Here is a 20,970-nt window from a genome sequence, read left to right as displayed (position 1 = left end):
ACTCAGAAATCTGCCTGCCTCTGCCTCCCAAGTGCTGGGATTAAAGGAGTGTGCCACCACTGCCCAGTGAGGTTTCTTTATTTTGATAATAGAAATTTCTCTGAAATACTTTTAACATAAAAAGAGTTGCTAAAATAACACTACAGTAAAGATCGGTTCTGAATATACTGAGCCTTATTATATTGTAAGCATTGTTATTTCTCTATGTATGTGGAAGGCTATGACTTATGCATTTTTATATTTCCAAAAATATGAAGACTCTTGGCATATATCAGGTGCATTATAAATTTTTATTTAATACTAAGTGATAAAAACCAATGACATACTTTTAGGACTGTCTGATTTCATAAGAAAGCCCTAGGAATGTTAGAGGCTTGATCCCTTTTGTGTGAGGAAAAAAAATGCATCTTCCTCCATCTTCTTTTCATTTTCCTAAGCTGGGTTTTGTAAGATGATGGGTCTCACTCATGTGTACACTAAAAACTGGGTCACGTTTCCCAGTATCTGGTTCCAGTCTCCTACTGGTTGGGTGATCAGTTCAGAAACTATAACACACAATTCCCAGTACCCACACAGCACACCTGAGTAAACAAGGATTCTTGTACGTTACTATTTTGTATGTATGACTTGCCATCTGGGTGTGGAAACTAACAACAGATTAGATGAAACAATGAGCAGTTACGAACTCACATGCCAAACTCAATAGACATGTTACAGAATAAATAGGAATGTGACTAGATTTGGAAAAACATAATTTTGAGCCTCACTTTACAAGCTCAGGACAGTTTAGAATTGTTTGTATAACTTCTGTCAAGTGCCTTCAGGGCTTTCTTTGTACTTCTCTGTGTGGTGAATGTGTTCATGAGCAACAACACTGTTAAGTTGTAGAATTATCAACAAATTCATGCTCACCCATATTTCTTTAACATACTCAATATTCATTAAATTACAAGAGCTAGCATATAATATCAGAAGATTTATATTATGAAAACTTTGTGGCTTATTTAAGTCTACGGAGAAAAGTACAATATTGATACATAAATTGTTTCTGTGGTTGATCCACATGAAGTACTGACAGTTGACCATGTTTTTGCCTCTTCAAAATTCAAATGATGTAATCTATAACTTAAAAACATTTATGCTTACATGACTAGAGGGACCTCTTATCCTCTTCTGTATTACATTACTATTTAATACGTGATTGATTATTGGCTACATCAACATCCGCTTGGAAGAAGAAGGAGCCTGAGTCAGGATGAGGCATGGTCCATTTTCTTACAATAACTGTTTTCACTGGCCTTAGGTTATTATTATATTTATAATGCTTGGCACAACGTCTATCCCAGAAATGTGGTAGGCATTAGTATCCACTGAAAGGAGACACAAGTCTCTGCCTCTTCCGCATGTAGAAGAGGAAATCTATGCTACATTAACTCTATAGTAGGTCAACAAAGCAGGTTGTGTAAGTTGGCAGCAGAGACAGGACACAGTGGACAAGAAGCAGTCAAGACATCCCCTAAGCTCAGTGGGAGGAAATAAGTTCCGTGACAAAGGAGCTCAGTGAATGTATTTTGTCTTTGGAAGATTATTCCAGGTGGCAGTTCTAGCTCTCTAAATTTCTATTTTCTGAATTCCTACCCTCCTTTCTTTCCGTCTCCAGCAAAAAATATATATATATATTTTCTCACAGTAGAGTCCAGAATTAATGAATAGTTTGTTAAGTGGAGGAGGTCTACTTCTTTAATATAAAATAATGCAGCCCTGGGAAGCTTCTGAGTGATGTGTTCATTCACATGGCGTGACTGGCTATCCTCTGGGCTGACCAGGGAGTGGATAACGTGAGTAACTAGCCGACAGCTCTCTTGTGCTATTTGCACAGCAATCCTGAGCACCAGACATTTCTCACAGCCTTTACATGCTATAAAAATAGTGTGATGAGTATTTCTCTTTGTATGGAGATCGCTTTGGAGCCTGGAGCACGAAGATGGAGCAGATGAGGAAGGGTAGGAGTCTTAGTGTTTCTAGTAATCAACAAATGGGGTAATAATGTTGCTTTACACATCTGATAAAGGTTATGATGGGTTTTGCCTCTTTCTTTGTAGATCACAGGAGAACCTACAATTATTACAGCACAGTGTCATTCACAAGTGACAAGCTATATTCTGAGTTTGGAAGAGAGGCTTCTAGAAATTTCACGGAAATGAGCCAGAGAATTGAAACTATGGTAAGTAGCTTTGTCTCTACGTTTATGACATTGGGAGCTTCTAGTTTCTAAAATAGCCAGTCAATTGATCCCTGCATAACTTTGAAAACTGACAGAAAGTCATGCAAAAGGGATCCAAAAAAAAAAAAAAACCTCACAATACCTGACCTAGAATACTATATCTGCAAGGCCAAACCAAGCAACAGCTAGGCATTTATGGATAGTGCTCACCTTTCCACACTTTTGTATTTCTTCTCGATCAACATAGTCCAGAAACTCTGGACATGTGAGGCTGAAGGGGATGCAGAATAATAGGCATAGATTTCACATAAGCATCCAACCTATGGAAGAGTCTCTGAGCAAAAGAATGCAGTGATTCATACATACACCCATATATGCTTACTTGTAGACACATCTACTTTATCAATTTTAGGTATACAAGGTTATAGAAGGGCAACAGTGGTCCCTCTGAGGGAGGAATGGAATAGTTCAAAAAGAGAAAATTCGTACCACAGGCCAAAAGAACAAAGGCCCGAGTGATGAATTGTCATCACCCATGTTACCTAGACAACAAGTTGGAAGCTTCTTGGCTAGTGAGGTAATTTATGGTATGAAGTGATGGGAAGAGCCAGTTCTACCCATCAGCTGTCAGTCAGTGATGTGTCAGTGTGTACTAGATCACTTTTTTTATTCTGGACAATTTTTTGTATGTTAATTTAAGCATTAAATTAATATAATTTGCAAAACATCTTCTAGCTTCAATATTCTGAATAGAGACAGATGGGAATCATTTGTATTGGTCTGCTTTTTTTCCCATAGTGAGACACTCCAATTGTCTATTTCCTATGAAAGAAGGTTTATTCTGGTTCATGGGTTGGGAAGTGCTAAGTCAAAGGGTTGCATCTGATGATGGCTTTCCCGTCTTCTTGGCGTCAGAAGGAGGATTACCACAACACTAGTCAGAGAAAGAGAGCACTCTGCTCTCTCACTCTTCTTCAGAGCCACAAGAATTCAACCATGGGCTCTGCCTTAATAACCATATCTAATCTGACTTACTCCTGAGTGCTTCTCCTTTAAACCCTGAGGTTTAAAGCAAGAGGTTTTCCACTCTCTTGCTACATTACAATGGGATTAAATTTTAATGTATGAAGCCCTGGGGTGTGGCTCAAACCATGTCTAAACCTTGGACTGATGACATACTTTCACAGAAACTGTGTAGCTCACTGATGAGGAAGTCAGATTCTGGTTGCGTGTGCCCTTGCAAGGGAAATATCAGAATCTCTTCCCTAATGTTCATATACATGTAAAGAAAGCAAAAGGAACAGAGCTTGGAAAGTCAGTATGTCACAATCTTCCCCCCCGCCTCATTTTTTGTGATTTCTAAAATGAGTTTTCTAAGATTCAAATTGGTTTGAATCTAAAGGAATAAAGATCATTAGTACCTTCAAAATAAATAAATAAATAATCATTCTGAAATGACTTGATATAAGTAAATCCTTAAGTGAAAGCTTCCAAGCGAGTCACCAATGCTAGGACATATCTATAGTACTGCCAGTGTCGCATCTGTGCTGGAGGACAGTATGAGGAGTCAAGGAAGCATAAGTATGACATCAAAAGGTCACTATTGCTGCTAATCACCAGTGAGTGCTCACTGTGTCTAGAGACTACCCACCTGTTGGAAACAAGAAGACCCTGAAATCTTTACTTACCCAAGCCCTGAATTTTAAACTTTCAATTCATTTGAGTTATTTATAGCAAGAAGTATCTGTCCCAAACCACTTCTGTCATCTTACTAGAGACATTTTGTAGCTGTGGTTGTTCAGAGCTCCAATTCATGGGACTTTCTCAGGTTGTTCCCAGTGCTGAGCTGGCAACTCAGTATGTGGGCATACTTGCTAACTGTCTCATACAACACTGCCATGCATTCATTCCTGTGACTGGCTGTCACTTAGAAGAACTACTTCATTCTTTCTCCAAAACCATGTGTCCAAATAATTTTTTTCCTCCTTTTAGTTGTTTTGCTTACACATTTTATCACAGTGATAGAAGTCGGAAAAATTAAAAATAGATGCTTCATTTTCTTCTTCCGATGTAGAAGTTCTTAACTTGGGGTATAGAGGATGAATTGACTTTTAAGGAAACAGTATTTGGTCTTGATATCCTTAAAAACAAAACACGTAGGTCCACACTGGCCTCAATGTGGCTATCGTTCTGAATAAGGAGTTCAGCTCCCAACACTGGAGAGGATTCCTTCCGTAAAGGACTCTTCAACGTCAGCACATAGTAAATGTTGCTTAACGTATTTTGTTTGCTTGTTCTCTTTGCTTTGTATTATATAGAACAGTGGTTCTCAACCTTGGGGTTGAATGACCCTTTTACAGGGATCACCCAAGACCATCATAAAACACAGATATCTACACTGTGATTTATAACACTAGCAAAATTACAGTCACAAAATAGTAATGAAAATACTTTGATAGTTGGGGGTCACCAGAACATGAGGATCTGTGTTAAAGGGTCATAGCACTAGGAAGGTTGAGAACCACTGCTCTAGAATATTGGATTACTTGATAAATGTCAGAAAACTGTTCTTGTTGACATACTTTAAATATCTTTAAACAGGTAAAAAATGCATTTCATAAATCTCCACTAAGGGGACAACTTGTCAAGGCTCACATTATCAAGTTCAGGTATGCTATGCTGAAACTAATGTTCATTCTGGATTTAACTTAATGCTTACATTCTTAACCTGGTCAATAATAAACATATTTTAAAAATACTAATGATGATTCAGTTTAACAAGTCTTTATTCACCTGCTCTATAAAAATCATGGGCTTGCCGGGTGGTGGTGGCGCATGCCTTTAATCCCAGCATTTGGGAGGCAGAGGCAGGCGGATTTCTGAGTTTGAGGCCAGCCTGGTCTACAGAGTGAGTTCCAGGACAGCCAAGGCTACACAGAGAAACCCTGTCTCGAAAAATAAAACAAACAAACAAACAAAAAACCATGGGCTTAACGAACTTTATTTAGTCTCCTATTTGAAAATGAACATTTTCAGGACACCTGCTGAGAACAAAGGCGTAACTTTTGCTGATGCTACGATTTGTGTATGTATGTGAAAACTAATCATCAAAATTTGGGACTAATTTATTAGCAAGTAGAACCCTGCCCAATGAGATCTTTATATCTTTATGTCTTGCATTAGCTGCCCCCTACTCCATTTAATTTAGCCTATTTTCTTCTATTCTACAGTTTTTATGATTCAAACATTTACTAAGGAGGATTTCAGAATGCTTATCAATTATTACCACTAGGCAAGGCCAGAACACAAATTTCTACTGTTGTTTTGTGTTGGGATCAAAGTTTTGTTGTATAGTCCAGGCTTGCCATGAACTCCCAATCCTTTTTTCTTCTAAGTGGTGAGATTACAAGTGTGTAATTACTTGACAAAATATAACATTTTAAGTAAAACACTACATATGGATCTTAAATAATGTATTCTAACACACGTTGTTTATGTTTTTCAAAATCAGGGTAAGAACTATTTATTATATTACTCAAATGATAACACTGACTTACTTTCCAGGCTGTCACTTACCTGACATCTCTGAGGCATTGCTTGGATGGCTTTTGTCTTTTCCTGAAAAATTCTGTACTTCAGATAGCATCCTTTTTGGAACTCTGTCTACTTCATAAATGCCCACTCTCTCAAGAAGAACATTACCTACACGGCATCTTATGCTGTCAGAATCCAAGGTTTTGCATCCAGTCTGAATGGTTTTCCCAATTTCTCTATTTGCTTTTTCTTGCACACCTGGCAAAAGGTTGCCTGATGAATTCCCCAACCTCCAGAATCTAATCATCCCACTGGGAACCTGAAGTTGCCAGTCACATCTTTCACCTGAGCCCCTCAGAATGTAAAATAACTAAGTTGTACCTTCCAGCTATGTTTCCCAAGTCGCCCTCCAGCTTGCCTACTTCTGTGTTTCAGCAGCTCTGCCTTTGCCACTCACCCTTCCTTCCTTTGATGCTGTACCTTGAAGAAGCTCAAGCTCAGGGAAAGCATAAACAGCTAGAGGACCATTGAGTTAAGACACGAGCAGACCATAGGAGCTGAGACAGTGAGTCTGACTGGGTGGAAGGAAAGGGAGTTGTGCTCTACAGTGTCTGTTAAGTTTGGAACTTAAGTTAGTTAAGATGAAAACCACAGCATGATACAAAAAAGAAAACCAAGAGCCATGCATAATAATTGGACTCAAATTTTCTCCCTCCCTCAATTTTATTGCTTTTCCCTCCTTCCCTTCTTTCTTTATATTTTTTGGACAATAGTAAAGAAGATGATGGAGTGTTGGCTCACATGCTGCTGATTTTTCGAATTCGCTCTACTGAGGATCCTGAAATTGTGCATAAAATTATTGAATATGTTCTTCATGAAAAGCTGAAATATGCTACGGGACCTCCCAATGTTGATCCTGAATCAGTTAAAATTAAAAGTAGGTTGGGTTGCCTTGTTCATTTTTCTTACATAGAGTAATTCTAGAATCACTCTAGGCATTCAGTTGAATCTTCTCTTGCCCTTTAACTGCTGAGGCCCTGACACCTGTAAGTCATTGCTTTGAAACTAAATTGGTGTTAATGAACCATTTTCATTCCTGAAAGTGTTCTAAGCATACGTCTTTCATGCAGGCCTTCATTATCTCCTGGGAAGTGTTTTTTATTGTACCTTGTATGTTGCATACGGAATCTAATTGTATATGGAAACATAGCTTTGAATATTCCTCTGCGTGTTACTTCCAACACATGTTCTGAGAGTATGACATAGAAATGCTTTAACATACATGTTGTCATAGCTGCTTTCTTAGGGTCATTTACTAGTGAACAACTGTAATTCACATATATTCAGTTTTGTGTGTTTTTACTACTGTAATTGAACAGGTTGAAGTAAATATTTTTTGTTTGTTTATTTTTTTCTGGGACCACAAAGCACTCCACAATGCTATTTTATAGTTCATGCAAATACAGTCACCCTCTTGGTCCATGGGTTCCATAGCCATGCAGTCAGAGAAGCATAGAAAAACCATTCTTACTGAGTACACACATTTTTCTTGTTGTTATTCTGTAAAACTTGGAAACAGTAATGATATGTATAGAATTTGTAGGTAATCTATAGAGATTTAAAGCATAAAAGGAGATGTATGACTGTTACATGTAGATACTAAACCATTTTAGAGCATCATTGTTTTTTGACATCTTTGGGAATGTCCTTACATTAATCCTTTATATATGACACATCCTTTTTTTCCTAACATTTATTTATTTTTATGTATATGAGTACTCTATAGCTGTACAGATGGTTGTGAGCCATCATGTGTTGCTGTGAATTGAATTCAGGACCTCTGCTTTTCCAGCCCCGCTCGCTCCAGTCCTGCTTGCTCTGGAACAAAGATTTATTTATTATTATATATAAGTACACTGTTGCTGTCTTCAGACATACCAAAGAGGGTGTTAGATTTCATTACAGATGGTTGTGAGCCACCTTGTGGTTGCTGGGATTTGAAATCAGGACCTTTGGAAGTGCAGTCAGTGCTTTTAACTGCTGAGCCATTTCTCCAGTCCTATATGACACATTCTTTCAAAGCTTTGACTTATTAATGAGAAGAAAGGCTGGGTAGAAAATGACTATATTTTCCTATCTTTCTTTCAATATTATTATTTTCAGCTAAAACAATTACCTCATACACCCCAGAAATTGAGCAAAAAAAAAAAAAAAAAATCTATGAAAGGGTGTTGTGTAAATTTGTGTTTATTAGAATGCCATTGCTTTCTTCCTGGGTTCTAGAAATTTCTAGCTCAGACAAACATGTGTTCCTTTACTGCCAGTGCCCCTGCATGCTTAGTGCTGAGTTTAACACATCTGTCTTGTACGTGGTTAGAGTCTGGCTATGCTTCCCCATGAGGCATGTTTACAGGACTCTGACTCCACAGAGCATCACGAGTAAGACACGCAAGTGGCATGATGAGACATTATAAACACACAAGATCCATATGCCTCCTCTGTTCATAGCAGGCTTGAATATCACACTGGACTTCACTTTCAAAGCACAAGTTGCAAGATAAAATTATTAGAAATTTCAAGGTAGTAGCAGAATGGCATAGAAACAAGTACAGATCTTTTCTCAGTATGGGAACAGACAAAACCAGAAATTTTCGAAAGAAGTTGAGGTAGAGAATAGATTATTTAAAACAGACTGAATAAATAATAAATAGTTACTAAGACTCAATAATCAGTCCTCCTTATGTCTTCCATTTTCCCCACAATGGCCAGATGGAGAAGGTGAAACAGAGTGTCTGTAATAAAACTTCCAGTATATCAAAATTATTAAACACCAGAAGAAAAATTAATATCTTAATATGATTATTTTTTTTGCATTTAGAAACCTGTCTTGCCATATGTGTTCAAAGAGAATAGTCTGACCACTGTAAAACTGTTAAGTCAGGAAATGTGAGTGCTCATCATATTCTGTACCCCTTATTTGGGCAAGTGTTTGCATATGGTTAGATCCTGACTGCTGAGGGTCACCAAGATAAAGGTTGGCTGAGGTGACTGTGAATATGGGGGCACTCGATGCATCTGAATCTCTAGCAGAGAGAAACATTAGAGAAGAATAACATTATTTTCAAATGTGATCATGGAGTTGAGCATTGTGCTTCATGTATGGAAGTATGCTAAATATGCATAGTAAAATATTCTGAAGTGATGCTTTGTAAAACTACCATTGTGGTTAGGGTATCAGTATTACAGTTTAATTCGATACTTCTTAAAGACTTCCAGAATCTTATTTTCTGGTGTAAAACTCACATTCTTAGATTTCAACAAAACTCCTGAATCAGAGTTATTGAGAAATGCAACAGTAATTTACATAATACATAAGTTGCATGAGTGCTTCTTATCCACACCAGAGCTCATTCATTCTCCCTTTCCTCTTTGAAATGGTATAAAAATGCATGTCTGTGATAACCTAGCTGTATTTATTTCCTTATAACCCAGGGATACTGTCCTAGAGCTTTATCAGCTGTCTGGTGTTGAGAAGCTCAGACAATGAAATTTTGTTTTGCTCACCCAGTCTTATTCATCATTTGTGTGTATTTCAGAAATCAACAAGACAGAATCAGACAACTATCTCAACCATTGTAAGTTAAATGTATTCATTAAGATTGTGAGAAAGCTAACCTTCTAGAACCTTTCTATGTGTTTTGTGTTGATTCTACAGAGACAGAATAATTTGCATGATTTGTACCTAGCTCATGGCCTTTTGTTTTGTCTCTGAGATCCACTAAGGAACAGTAAGATTGGGAGAGTTTCAGATTGGAAGAACAGGTGCCTGCAACCATAGGAATGGAGGGGAATGAGTTAGATAACTGGTGAAGAAGCAAAACCACTCTTTGCATGCGTTATTTTCTTTATATATTTATTTATTGACAAAACAAATGTCAATCTACTCTAAATAAAAGCATTTCTGTATTACTTGTTTACAATAGAATTTGCAGGTAATTGTGAAATTTTGGTGTATTTGATAAAATTAATATTAAAATTTAAAGACCTAGAAATTTTTAGACCTAGTAGTTCATTCTCTTAGAGCAGAACAAGCATAGGTATTTAGAGAACACATTTAATACTACAGAATTGGTAACAGAATATTTATTTTTTAAATTGTGAGATGGCTCAGCTGGTAAAGGCACTTGTTGCTAAGTCTGACAATCTGAATTCAATCCCTGGGACCCACATGAAGGAATAGGGAACCAACTACTGCAGGTTGTCCTTTACCCTTCACACATACACACACACACACACACACACACACACACACACACACGTACACACATACACATACACACACATACATACACACACATACATACACACACACACACATGCACACACACATTCACACATCCACGTTCACACGCACACACACACACACTAACATACATTCACATATCCACATTCACACACACACACACACACACACACATGCACACACACACGCACACACACACATGCACACACACGCATACACACACATTCACACATCCACATTCACACACACAAACACACACATGCACGCACATGCACACACATACACACGCACAAACACACACACATTAACACACACATTCAGACATCCACGTTCACACACACACATTCAGACATCCACGTTCAAACACACACACACGTACACAGATACACACACACATACTCCCACAGTATGTAGATATAAATACATGCACATGAAGTAAATAAATGTAATTAACTAAGATAAAAGCTGAGAATGTTGACTAATTCATAAATATCACTAACCTAGAACCAAATATATAATCCCATTATCTAAATGATACATTCTAGCCATCAATAATGCTTAGAGATCTAGGATGTACTTACTGGTCCTGTGCTAGCCAAAAGGATGCAAAACGGACAATATAGGCCTGCTCAAAGTAGCTTATACTCTGATGTAACTAGATGCTTGAGACTAATTCATGACCACACAATTCTAAAATAGACATGAACTGCTTATTCATGTCTCTCGTCTACTTGGCAGGCTGTGGGACACGACGGAACAAATCCACAACACAGACTAGTGTGAGGATTGTTGGGGGAACACCGGCAGAAGAGGGAGAATGGCCCTGGCAAAGCAGCCTGCGGTGGGATGGGTCTCACCGCTGTGGAGCAACTTTGATCAACAACACGTGGCTTGTGAGTGCCGCTCACTGCTTTCGAACGTAAGTCTTGACCTTTGAGGATGAGGCAGAAGGAAAGTGGATGTGGTTTTATATTACACATTCATGAAATAGTGAGTTTTGAGAAAGTTTGTCACAAATCAAAAATAGCATGTTTATCATAAAATATAGTGGGGATCTCAAAAAAAGGTTTTATGGTCTCTGGAAATGAAAATGTTGCCAAAGTACATTGCTGTGGTGTAATTACTCATTGATAAATTTATGATACTTTGCTAAAGAATAAGGGAACGTTAAGCCCCGCTTGAATTTTGAGCTGTTTTCAAAAGGAGGAGCTTATCATCACTGAGGATCCTTATCAGAACCCGAGGTTCTGCAGATGGTAGGTTTGATCCCTCAGAGGATATTACAAAAAGAAAGACAAGGAACTGTGAGACAAGTTCAAAATAGGAAATTTTACAACTGAATAGTTGATTTATTTTAGAAGGAATATTGAGTTTTTAACCTGGCACTAAACTATTTTCAATATACACAGTGGTAAATTTTTTTTAAAGTTATCTTTGACTTCCATGGACCTCAGAAAAATATAGATCCTTGTAGAAAGAGGATGTGGGCACGTAGGATGTGTTTAGAGTCATTCACTGTAGGATTTTTCTTTGCATGTGTTGCCTGTAGCCACTGATGGCAAAGGCCTCTGGATCTACAGTGGACATCATGGTGCATGGTGTTACATTTGACCCACGAAAAGCACCCTTGTGGCTTTTCTGCCTTACTTGAATCCAGAGCCAAGCTTTCAGACTGAAAAGAGTTTAATTTCTGTTGCTATGAACTGTATCTTAAAAATTCTTGTACAGATACCTGCAGATAAAATCATTTCTTACAAATTATTACATTGATATCAAAGTAAGCTATAATTTATTATAGCATTATTTTACTTATTGATTTATTTTTGGTAGGCACAAGGACCCATCCAGATGGAGTGCTTCCTTTGGGGCAACATTACAGCCTCCAAAACTGACAACAGGCCTCCGGAGAATAATTGTTCATGAAAACTACAAATACCCGTCACATGACTATGACATTGCACTGGCAGAGCTGTCTAAGCCAGTCCCCTGCACAAATGCGGTGCATAAGGTTTGTCTCCCTGATGCAAACCATAAATTTCAGCCGGGGCAGAGGATGTTTGTGACAGGATTTGGAGCAGTGAAAAATGATGGTGAGCATCGGAAGAGAAAAATCACGTCTCGTTGACCTAATTTCAAGGCATTTGAAACCAAGAGCTATAACAAAATATGCTGGGCTGGAGAGATGGCTCAGCAGTTAAGAGCACCGACTGCTCTTCCAGAGGTCCTGAGTTCAATTCCCAGCAACCACATGGTGGCTTACAAAATATGCTGGCTGTTCATGTTACTCAGGCTAGGGCAGGCTTTATGTCACTTAGAAGATACATGCGTTCGTTCTTGCCTCTATTTTTTTTTTTTTTTTTTTTTTTTTTGCATGGTTGCTCTTACTGTAATGGTATTGTAAGGTATGTGAAGCAGCAGATATGCCTATTGGCCACTGAACCTCTTTCTGTCTCTTTTTTTTTAAATCAGTGTGTGCACCTGTAGTGTGTGCACATATGTGCATGCATATTCATATGCTTGGTGTGATGTGAATATGTGTATAGGCCAGAAGATGCTAACAGATGGTTTCACTCATTCTTTTTTGCCTTCTTACTTATTTATTTAGAAACAAGATTTCTTTTATTTCTTTTATTTTTCTCTCATATATTTCATCCAAACCATAGTTTTTCCTCCCTCCACTCCTTCCAGCTCCCCCCTTCCCCACCTCTCATCTACCCCAGATCCACTCCTCCTCTCTCTCTTCACAGGTAGCAACCAAACATGGCATAGCAAGTTATAATAATTCTAGGCATAAACCATCATATCAAGGCTGGATAAGGCAACCCATAGGAGAAGAAGGATTCCAAGGGCAAGCAAAAGAGTTGGGGGGCTCCCACAAGGGGCAATAGCAGCACAGAACTTGTGGGAGTGGCCAGCAAATGACTGGTTCAACGTGAGTCACCGGCCATGAAAGGGAGCCCATGCCTGACATTGCCTGAATGGCCAGGATACAGAGGCTAGACAGTCAGAGACCCCGCACAGAAACAAACACAACTGGGAAAAAGGAGTTAGAATTTTAGGAATCCCACGAGAATACCAAATTATACAACCACAACTTATATGCAGAGGGCCTAGCTCAGACCCTTAGAAAGTCTATGCTTGTTGCTTCAGTCTCTGTGAGACCCTATGAGCCCTGCTTAGTTGACTCTGTGGGCCATGTTCTTGCAGTATCTTTGATCTCTTTCACCTCTATAATACTTCTTCCCCCTCCTCCTCAGCGGTCCCTGGTCTCTACCTAGTGTTTGGCTGTGGGTCTCTGCATCTGCTCTCATCAGTTGTTGGATGATGACTCTCTGATGACAATTGTGCTAGTCACTCATCTATGAGTATAGCAGAATATCATTAGGAATCATTTCACTGACTCCTTTTTTTCCCAATTAGGTTTGTTTCTATCCTGGGTCTCTCTGTGATGGTCTAGCCTCTGGTTCATGGCTATTCGTGCAGTGTCTGGCATGGGTTCCCTTTCATGGCATGGGCCTCACATTGGACCAGTCATGGGTTGGCCAGTCCCACAAGTTCTGTGCCACTATTATCCCTGCGTATCTTATAGGCAGGACAGACTATTGCCTGAAGGTTTGGTGGCTGGGTTGATGTTCCAGTCCCACTGCTGGAAGCCTTGCCTGTATAAGAGAAGATGGCCAGTTCAAGATTCATATTCCTCATTACTAGGTATATTCACTAGAGTCACTCCCATAGATTCCAGGGAATTTTCATTGTACTAGGTTTCCATATCACCACTACTGCAATACCTCCCAATTTCAGTACTATCCCCTAGTATTCCTCCCACTTTGTGCCTGATTCCTCTGGTTCCCATCTCTATCTGCCCCCAGGTCACCCTTCCCAGGGAAATCTATACTTCCCCCTTGAGTCTTCCTTGTTCCTAGCCTCTCTGGGTCTATCTATGGATTAAACAATGATTATTCTTTACTTAACACTTGCCACCTACTTATATGTGAGTACATACCATCTTTGTCTTTCTGGGTCTAGGTTACCTTACTCAGGATGAAATTATTATTATTATTTTTTTAGTTCCATCTATTTGCTTGCATATTTCATGATGTCATTGTTTTAATAGCTGAGTAATAATACTTTGTGTTGAAATGTACCACCATGTTTTTCTTTTCCCTTTCCTTTCCTTTCCTTTCCTTTCCTTTCCTTTCCTTTCCTTTCCTTTCCTTTCTCTTTTCCTTTCCTTCTGTCCCCTCCCCTCCCCTTCCTCCCACTCCCCTTCCCTACCCCCTCCCCTTCTTGAGACAGAGTTTCTCTGAGTAACATTGGCTGTCCTAGAACTCACTCTGTAGACCAATGTGTCCTCAGAATCATAGAGATTCACCTGCCTCTGCCTCCCAAGTGAAGATTTTCTTTATCTATTCTTTGGTTCAGGGACATCTAGGTTGTTTTGAGTTTCTAGATATTATGAATAAAGCTGCTATGAACATAGTTGAACAAGTGTCCTTGTGGTAGGATGGAGCATCCTTTTAGTATATGTCCAAGAGTGACATAGTTGGGTCTTAAAGTATATTAATTTTCAATTTTCTGAGGAACTGCCATATTGCTTTTCAAAGTTTCTGTAGAAGTTTTCATTCCTACCAGCAATGGAGGAGGGTGCTTCTTGCTTCACATCCTTACCAGCATGAGCTGTCACTTTGTTCTTGATTGATAGCTTACTGAGCCCAGATCTCGATGTTTCAATTAGACTGGTGGCCAACAAACCTCCAGAATCTACTGTCTCTGCCTCCCCAAAGCTGGGGTTTCAGGCATGTGCTGACACACTAAGCTTTTGTTACTGAACTTCTTACTAGGCAATTAGCCGTGTGACGAATTAGGGTTTGATAATATACCCAGTTTGAAGATTAAGTAGCCAAACAGCTCTCCTCCCAAACAGTCTTGTGAGGCTTAAACAACTTGAGGTTCTTATTAGGCACTAACATGGTTATTTAAACTAGTTAGAAAGTATTTCTTCAAATATTACTGTTCTTTGGCCAGTGATGGTTTATGCCTTTAATCTCAGCATTTAGGAGACACAGGCAGGCAGGCAGGCAGGCAGGCAGATCTCTGTGGGTTTGAGGTCAGCCTGCTCTGAAGAATGAATTCAAGGACAGCCAGAGCTACACACAGAGAAATTCTGTCTCAACAGACAAACAAAAACAAACAAACACCCCCAACTTTTTCTTAAAACATGGATGCATACGTGTACACACACACAAATGCACACGCACACACACCTGCACACACACACACACACACACACACACACACGTACACACATGCACACACACAGTCTGCCATCTTATCTCTTTTTTTTCTTCAGATTTATAAAATACACATATGTACAAACATGACTGTTTTTTCTCAGGTTTCACCCAGAATTACCTTCGGCAAGTACAGGTGGATTACATAGATACCCAAACCTGCAATCAACCTCAATCTTACAATGGTGCCATCACTCCTAGGATGTTGTGCGCTGGCTTCTTAAAAGGAGAAAAGGATGCATGCCAGGTAAGGGCTTGCCTATTAGTATACTGTACAATGACTTTTTCACCTTTCATTTCAAAAGAATTACGGACTCACAGGAAGCTGCACAGATTTCACTGAAGAATCACATGCCTCCTTTATTTTTATTTTTCCCTGTAATTTAACTTTTTATTCATTTTACATCCTGCTCTCAGCCCCTCCCTCCTCTCCTCCAGTTCCACTCTCACAATTCCCTCTCCTTATTACCCTCTCCCCTCCTTCTCAGAGAAGGAGAAGCTCCCCTGTGTACCCTCCCAACCCAAGCTGTAGCAGGACTAATCACATCCTCTCCCACTGAGGCCTGACTAGTCAGTCCAGCTAAGGGAAAAGGATCCAATGGCAGGCAACAGGGTCAGAGATAGCCTCTGCTTCAATTCTTTAAACAGCTTGTGCTACATGCTATTACATTTTGTGTGTGAATGTGGGCGTGCATGTAACATGACATGCTTGTGGAAGACAGAGGACAACTTTCTGGAGTGGTTTTTCTTCTGTATCCCTGTTCCAGGGATTGAGTGCAGGGAGCCAGGCTTGGTGGCAAATGATTTTGATATACTGAGCCTTCTTGCCAGCCCTCAAGTATATTCTTTACCCAGTTTTCTCCCATGGTTACACTCACATAGCTATGATAAAACTATAGGGAAATGTAATTATGTAAAATCTGGGGAGTTGATAGTGGCCCAAAAATATGCATCTAGGTGTATGGTATTTTGCCATAGACAGATAGTCTTAATGAATTGCCAATTGCAGTTGATATGAAGCCTATTCCAATATCCTGAAGATCTAAACTGGAAAATAAACTGGAAAAATAAGGCTTTGCCTGTGGTCTCAGTATCAGGCAATTGCTATTTTTCTCTATCTCTGTAATCCTGTAAATTTCAGAATGTTAAGTAAAATCACACAATTACTTGTTTTGGAATTCCATCTGCTGTATCTGCTACTACTCTCTACTATTCTTTGTAGAAAAACATCATCAGTTCCTCTAACTCGTTTGTGTAAATACAAGTATGCTATATAGACCTTACCACAGTCCACTGGTGTTAACTTTTTATTCATTGGAGTGGGGTATAGAGCAGAAAAATACACTTTTTAAATCTTATTACAATTCTTTTCTTATTAAATATTAGTAAATATAAATATTTACATTTTCTTCTCCCCTGTGGAGAGCTGCATTAGGAAATGTTTTCCTTCATTGTTAAGCATACCATAAGCATTCAAGTGGAGAAGAAAATTGTGTTTACTCAAAGATTTTCATGCCTCTTTACTTGCAAGATTCCTTTTCTGTTTCAGGAATTTCCTGTAAGCATACTTGTAATGTAGGTCTGTTGATGATAAGGCTACTCTGTTTTGTTATTGTTGTTGTTTTGTTTTGTTGTTTGTTTTACCATTTGTATGACAGACCCATTACTTCCCCCATCACTTCTGAAACATAATTTTTCTAGACAGAGAGTTTGAGACTGACTCTTTTTTTGGGCCTTTACATCATGAGCAGCATCTACAACCGTTAGTCTGGCCTGTATGTGACTCACTCCCTGACTTCTCTCTTGTCTCCGATAATATTCTTTTGTCTTTCCTTACAGAAGCTTGATCCTCTATTAGCATGCTTTTCCTTGGCTTTATTCAGCTCAGGATTTGTTCAGTCCTTTTGAATCATTATGTGCTCTGCTAACCCACGGGGATTTTCAGCCATTTTTTTTTTTTTATTCCAGCTTTCTCCTCCACTTCTTCTGGGACTTTGATGGCAAACACGTTCCATTTCTGGCTATAGTCCCAGAGGTTCATGAAGTGTCTCCACTTTATTTTTCTCTATTATTTGATTGGGTGAATTTTTAGATTCCAATTCAAGTCACTATCCTCTTACCTCCCTTCTTCTATTAAACTCATCTAATGAACTGTGTTTTAAACTTTGGCTATTGGACTATTAAGTTCTAGAGTTTTCATTTTGTTCTCTTTTTGTGACTAGGAATTCTTTTCTGGGATTTCCTTTCTTATTTCTTTAGTTTTCATCTGTCTCACACATTGAGATATTGTGACTTTTAGAAGGGTTGCTTTAAGACCTTTGTATGTGATACCTCAGAGCTGGTGTCTGTATATTGTCTTTTATTGTTCAAGGGGAGAATTTCCTGGTCCTTCATAGAATGAATAACATTCACGTGTATTCTGATTTTTTTTTTCTGAGACAGGGTTTCTCTGTGTAGTCCTGGTTGTCCTGGAACTCACTCTGTACACTAGGCTGGCCTCAAACTCAGAAATCTGCCTGCCTCTGCCTCCCAAGTGCTGGGATTAAAGGCATGCATCACCACTGCCCAGCTAGAATACTTGTTTTTGCAGAGAGCCAAGATTCAGTCCTAGTACTCCCATGGCAGCTCATAATTACAGGAGATCTAGCACCTGCTTCTGATCCCTCCAGGTACCAGACATGCTGTGGTATATTATATTTTAAAAATGTCTAGATATCAAGTAAATAGAGTTCATATATATATATATATATATATATATATATATATACACACACACACACACACATATACACACACACACACATATATATATATATATATATAATATATATATATACCCATATATCAATATGTAAGATAAGGCTTAATTTTAATACTTGATAAATAGAAAGTACAGCGCACAATTTGATTATTTGTGCTGACACGGAGGGGGGGGAGAATCATGAGACTAAAACATGTGACTTATATATAAAACTTTTCATAATAGGGTAAAAGAGATAAAATATCATTACGGGGTGTATATATAAATCTATAAGAAATACAAAAGTATGTAAATAAATGAATTAAAACAATTTGTTTACTTTGGAGAAATATCAATTTTTGTCTAAAAATCTTTACTAAGTAATAAGCCAAACATCAATTAATATTTTGCAATAACCAATTTAATTGCTCTTTGAATAAATAGACGCCTTTTAGCCATTATCAAAGGCAATATCTTTTAATCTTTAAAATTACTAGAATGCAGAGGGGAAAACAACTTTAAATATTTAATAACTTTATATGGAATAGGCAAGCCAGATTGTAATATTTCTATAAGTTCCATGACTTTAGTAACAAAAAGAAACTCCACTTGAGTGTCTCTGAATGGTTTTATCAAGACCCTGTTTGATACCAAATAAATTTTTAATTATATCTCTTTACCAAATTAAAATCTTGTTTGTACCATTCTTATCTAATTAAGTTAAAGATGGCAGTAGGCCTATACTAGCCACAGCTGCTTTTTAGCTTTTACTACCTTTGTATGTAATATTGAGCCATAACCATAACTCTTAGAGGGAAAAACTCAATTATAAGCAATAATATTCTTTAAAATCAACATAGAAACATCGCCTCTACTTAACAAAGTTTTCCTAGTGTCTCCCTGTCTTTGGCCTGTAGTTAGCCAGCCTGGGTTCTGGAAGGTAGAATCTTGGTGTTAACTGATAGGCTACGTGGCACAGTACTTTACCTTTTTCTTTTTAAAGTACTAGGTGATATTACTTTTTGGTGGGTTAATTAATAATCTATGGAATGATTTATTAGCTTGTCTCACCAGTCTCCCTGCCAGCCACTATCTCACCAGGCCTGGAGACCTCTACTTTTACCCTCACCTCCCTGGCTCTTTTGTTGTGCTCTGTCCGTTCTTTTTCATTTCCTTTCGGGTCAGAGGTGACTTTGAGGCCAGAGGTTCTCAGACTAGGAGCATATGAAAATTTCCATTGCCTGGCACATAGCCCACAATTTAAAATATAGCTATTGTATAAAATTAAGCAGTAACTAAATTAAATAGCAGTTTAGAATTTTACCACTAGGTGTATGGCCTATAGCTTGATTTTAGCTAGGGTAGTCTGCCAAGATTTTGGCCATCTCTATTGATATACATCACGTGTGTTAAATGAGTTACCAGCCTTAAATTAGCTTTTAGTTATTGATGTCATAATGTTTTATCATATTTAATAAATTATAAGCCAAATTTATACCTTTTAAGTTTAATAGAAACTAAATGAAATCCTACAAACTCAGAATAATTAAGAAATTTAGAACTAAGCTTTTAATTACCTATAAAGAACAGCTTTTTAAGTTAGATCAGCCTCTGCTTTATCTTTCGTTTTAAATTCTTCAAGTAGCTGACAATTCCATCAGCAGTCTGAGGCCCATCATAAGCATCTGCTTCCTCACCATCTCTAAAGAGCTTAAGAGTTGGGTAGCCACTGACTCCATACTATTACAGGTTTTTGTGATGGCAGTGCAATCCACCTTTGCTAATTGGACTATTCCTTTTAATCTGGTCGTTGTAGCTTCATACCCAGGGGCAAGCCTCTTGTAATGTCCACACCCACCACCTGACTAGGACCTTAGTTAACTATTTTTTACCTGCTTTGAGAAAGAGCAGGACCCTAGCAGAAGAATGTCTGCAATGTTTCTGAGCATTGTTAGGACCTTAGAAAGCAAGAGTTTGTAAGGGATTTAGTTCTGGAAGGAATCTTTAAAGTCTGTTTCATGTGGCTGTGGAAAAAAAAATTATGTCTCTAGGATAGGCAGTAACAGTTTTTCTGTGAAAGGAAACTGGTTGTTAATTAAGGGTTGAATGACGGTAGCTGATTTGACCTGTGGGAATAGATTAGGTACATCACTGATATTAGGGATAAAAATAAACCTTCAAATGGAGAAGCAAGAAATTTTTTGGTTGAAAAATGAAATTTAAGGGGTACAAGCGAATAAAAACCTCAAGTGCAGCAGTTTTGGCTGGCTTAGATGGGTAAGCTGTGTGTGCAGGAAGCATGTTAGGTATTCTCCGTTTATTTTTTTCTTAAAAAGCAAGAGATAAAGTTTTAACCTTGAAAAAATTAAGCGTTGAAGGTCTTTCAGCTGAAACTGTAGGCTGTGAGCCTGTGCTGTAGATTAGCTGACAGGTAGGCGGAGCTCAGAGTTCAGGGGCAGCACTCAAGTCTGGAGGAGGGGTAAAGATTAGAAGTTCGCCCCACAAAGGGAGGTGGAGCCAAGAAGTTCATGCAGCCTGCTTTCCCAAGGGATGGAAAGAGAAAGGAGAGAGAAAAGAATGCCCAGATTTTGAGCTGGTTTACTCACGGTTTACGATGTCTGTCTGTTTGTACGTCACTAGGCTGAGTTTTTTCAGGGCACAGAGTGCTTTTCTCCTGCGGAGCTCTCCACAGGCCACCACCTTGAGAGCAGATGCACTCTTTTCACAATCACTATCAAGGGAAACTGCTGTGTGCAATTCCCAGGTAGCAAAGGAACAAAAGGTCAATAAGAGAGCATCCCTACACTTGGGCCACAGCTGGCCGGACAAGTGCAAAGCTCCTGTCCGTACTCTACCCCGGCCGGGGGGGGGGGGGGGG

General features: G+C 38.7%; 1 protein-coding gene across 1 annotated transcript in view; it reads left to right on the top strand.

Moving 5' to 3' along the window:
• LOC116070578 (transmembrane protease serine 11E) overlaps nt 1-20,970 on the top strand; it is a 45,203-nt gene that overhangs the window by 20,360 nt on the left and 3,873 nt on the right. The window contains exons 3-9 of the mRNA XM_031342010.1: nt 2,103-2,224; nt 4,826-4,893; nt 6,532-6,695; nt 9,355-9,393; nt 10,800-10,980; nt 11,892-12,151; nt 15,457-15,599. Of these exons, the coding sequence (XP_031197870.1) occupies nt 2,103-2,224; nt 4,826-4,893; nt 6,532-6,695; nt 9,355-9,393; nt 10,800-10,980; nt 11,892-12,151; nt 15,457-15,599 (977 nt within the window). The remainder of the gene's footprint in view (nt 1-2,102; nt 2,225-4,825; nt 4,894-6,531; nt 6,696-9,354; nt 9,394-10,799; nt 10,981-11,891; nt 12,152-15,456; nt 15,600-20,970) is intronic.

This window comes from Mastomys coucha, unplaced genomic scaffold, assembly GCF_008632895.1.
Source record: "Mastomys coucha isolate ucsf_1 unplaced genomic scaffold, UCSF_Mcou_1 pScaffold22, whole genome shotgun sequence".
NCBI classification, from domain to species: Eukaryota; Metazoa; Chordata; class Mammalia; order Rodentia; family Muridae; genus Mastomys; species Mastomys coucha.
This window is presented reverse-complemented; position numbering and strand designations above follow the sequence as displayed.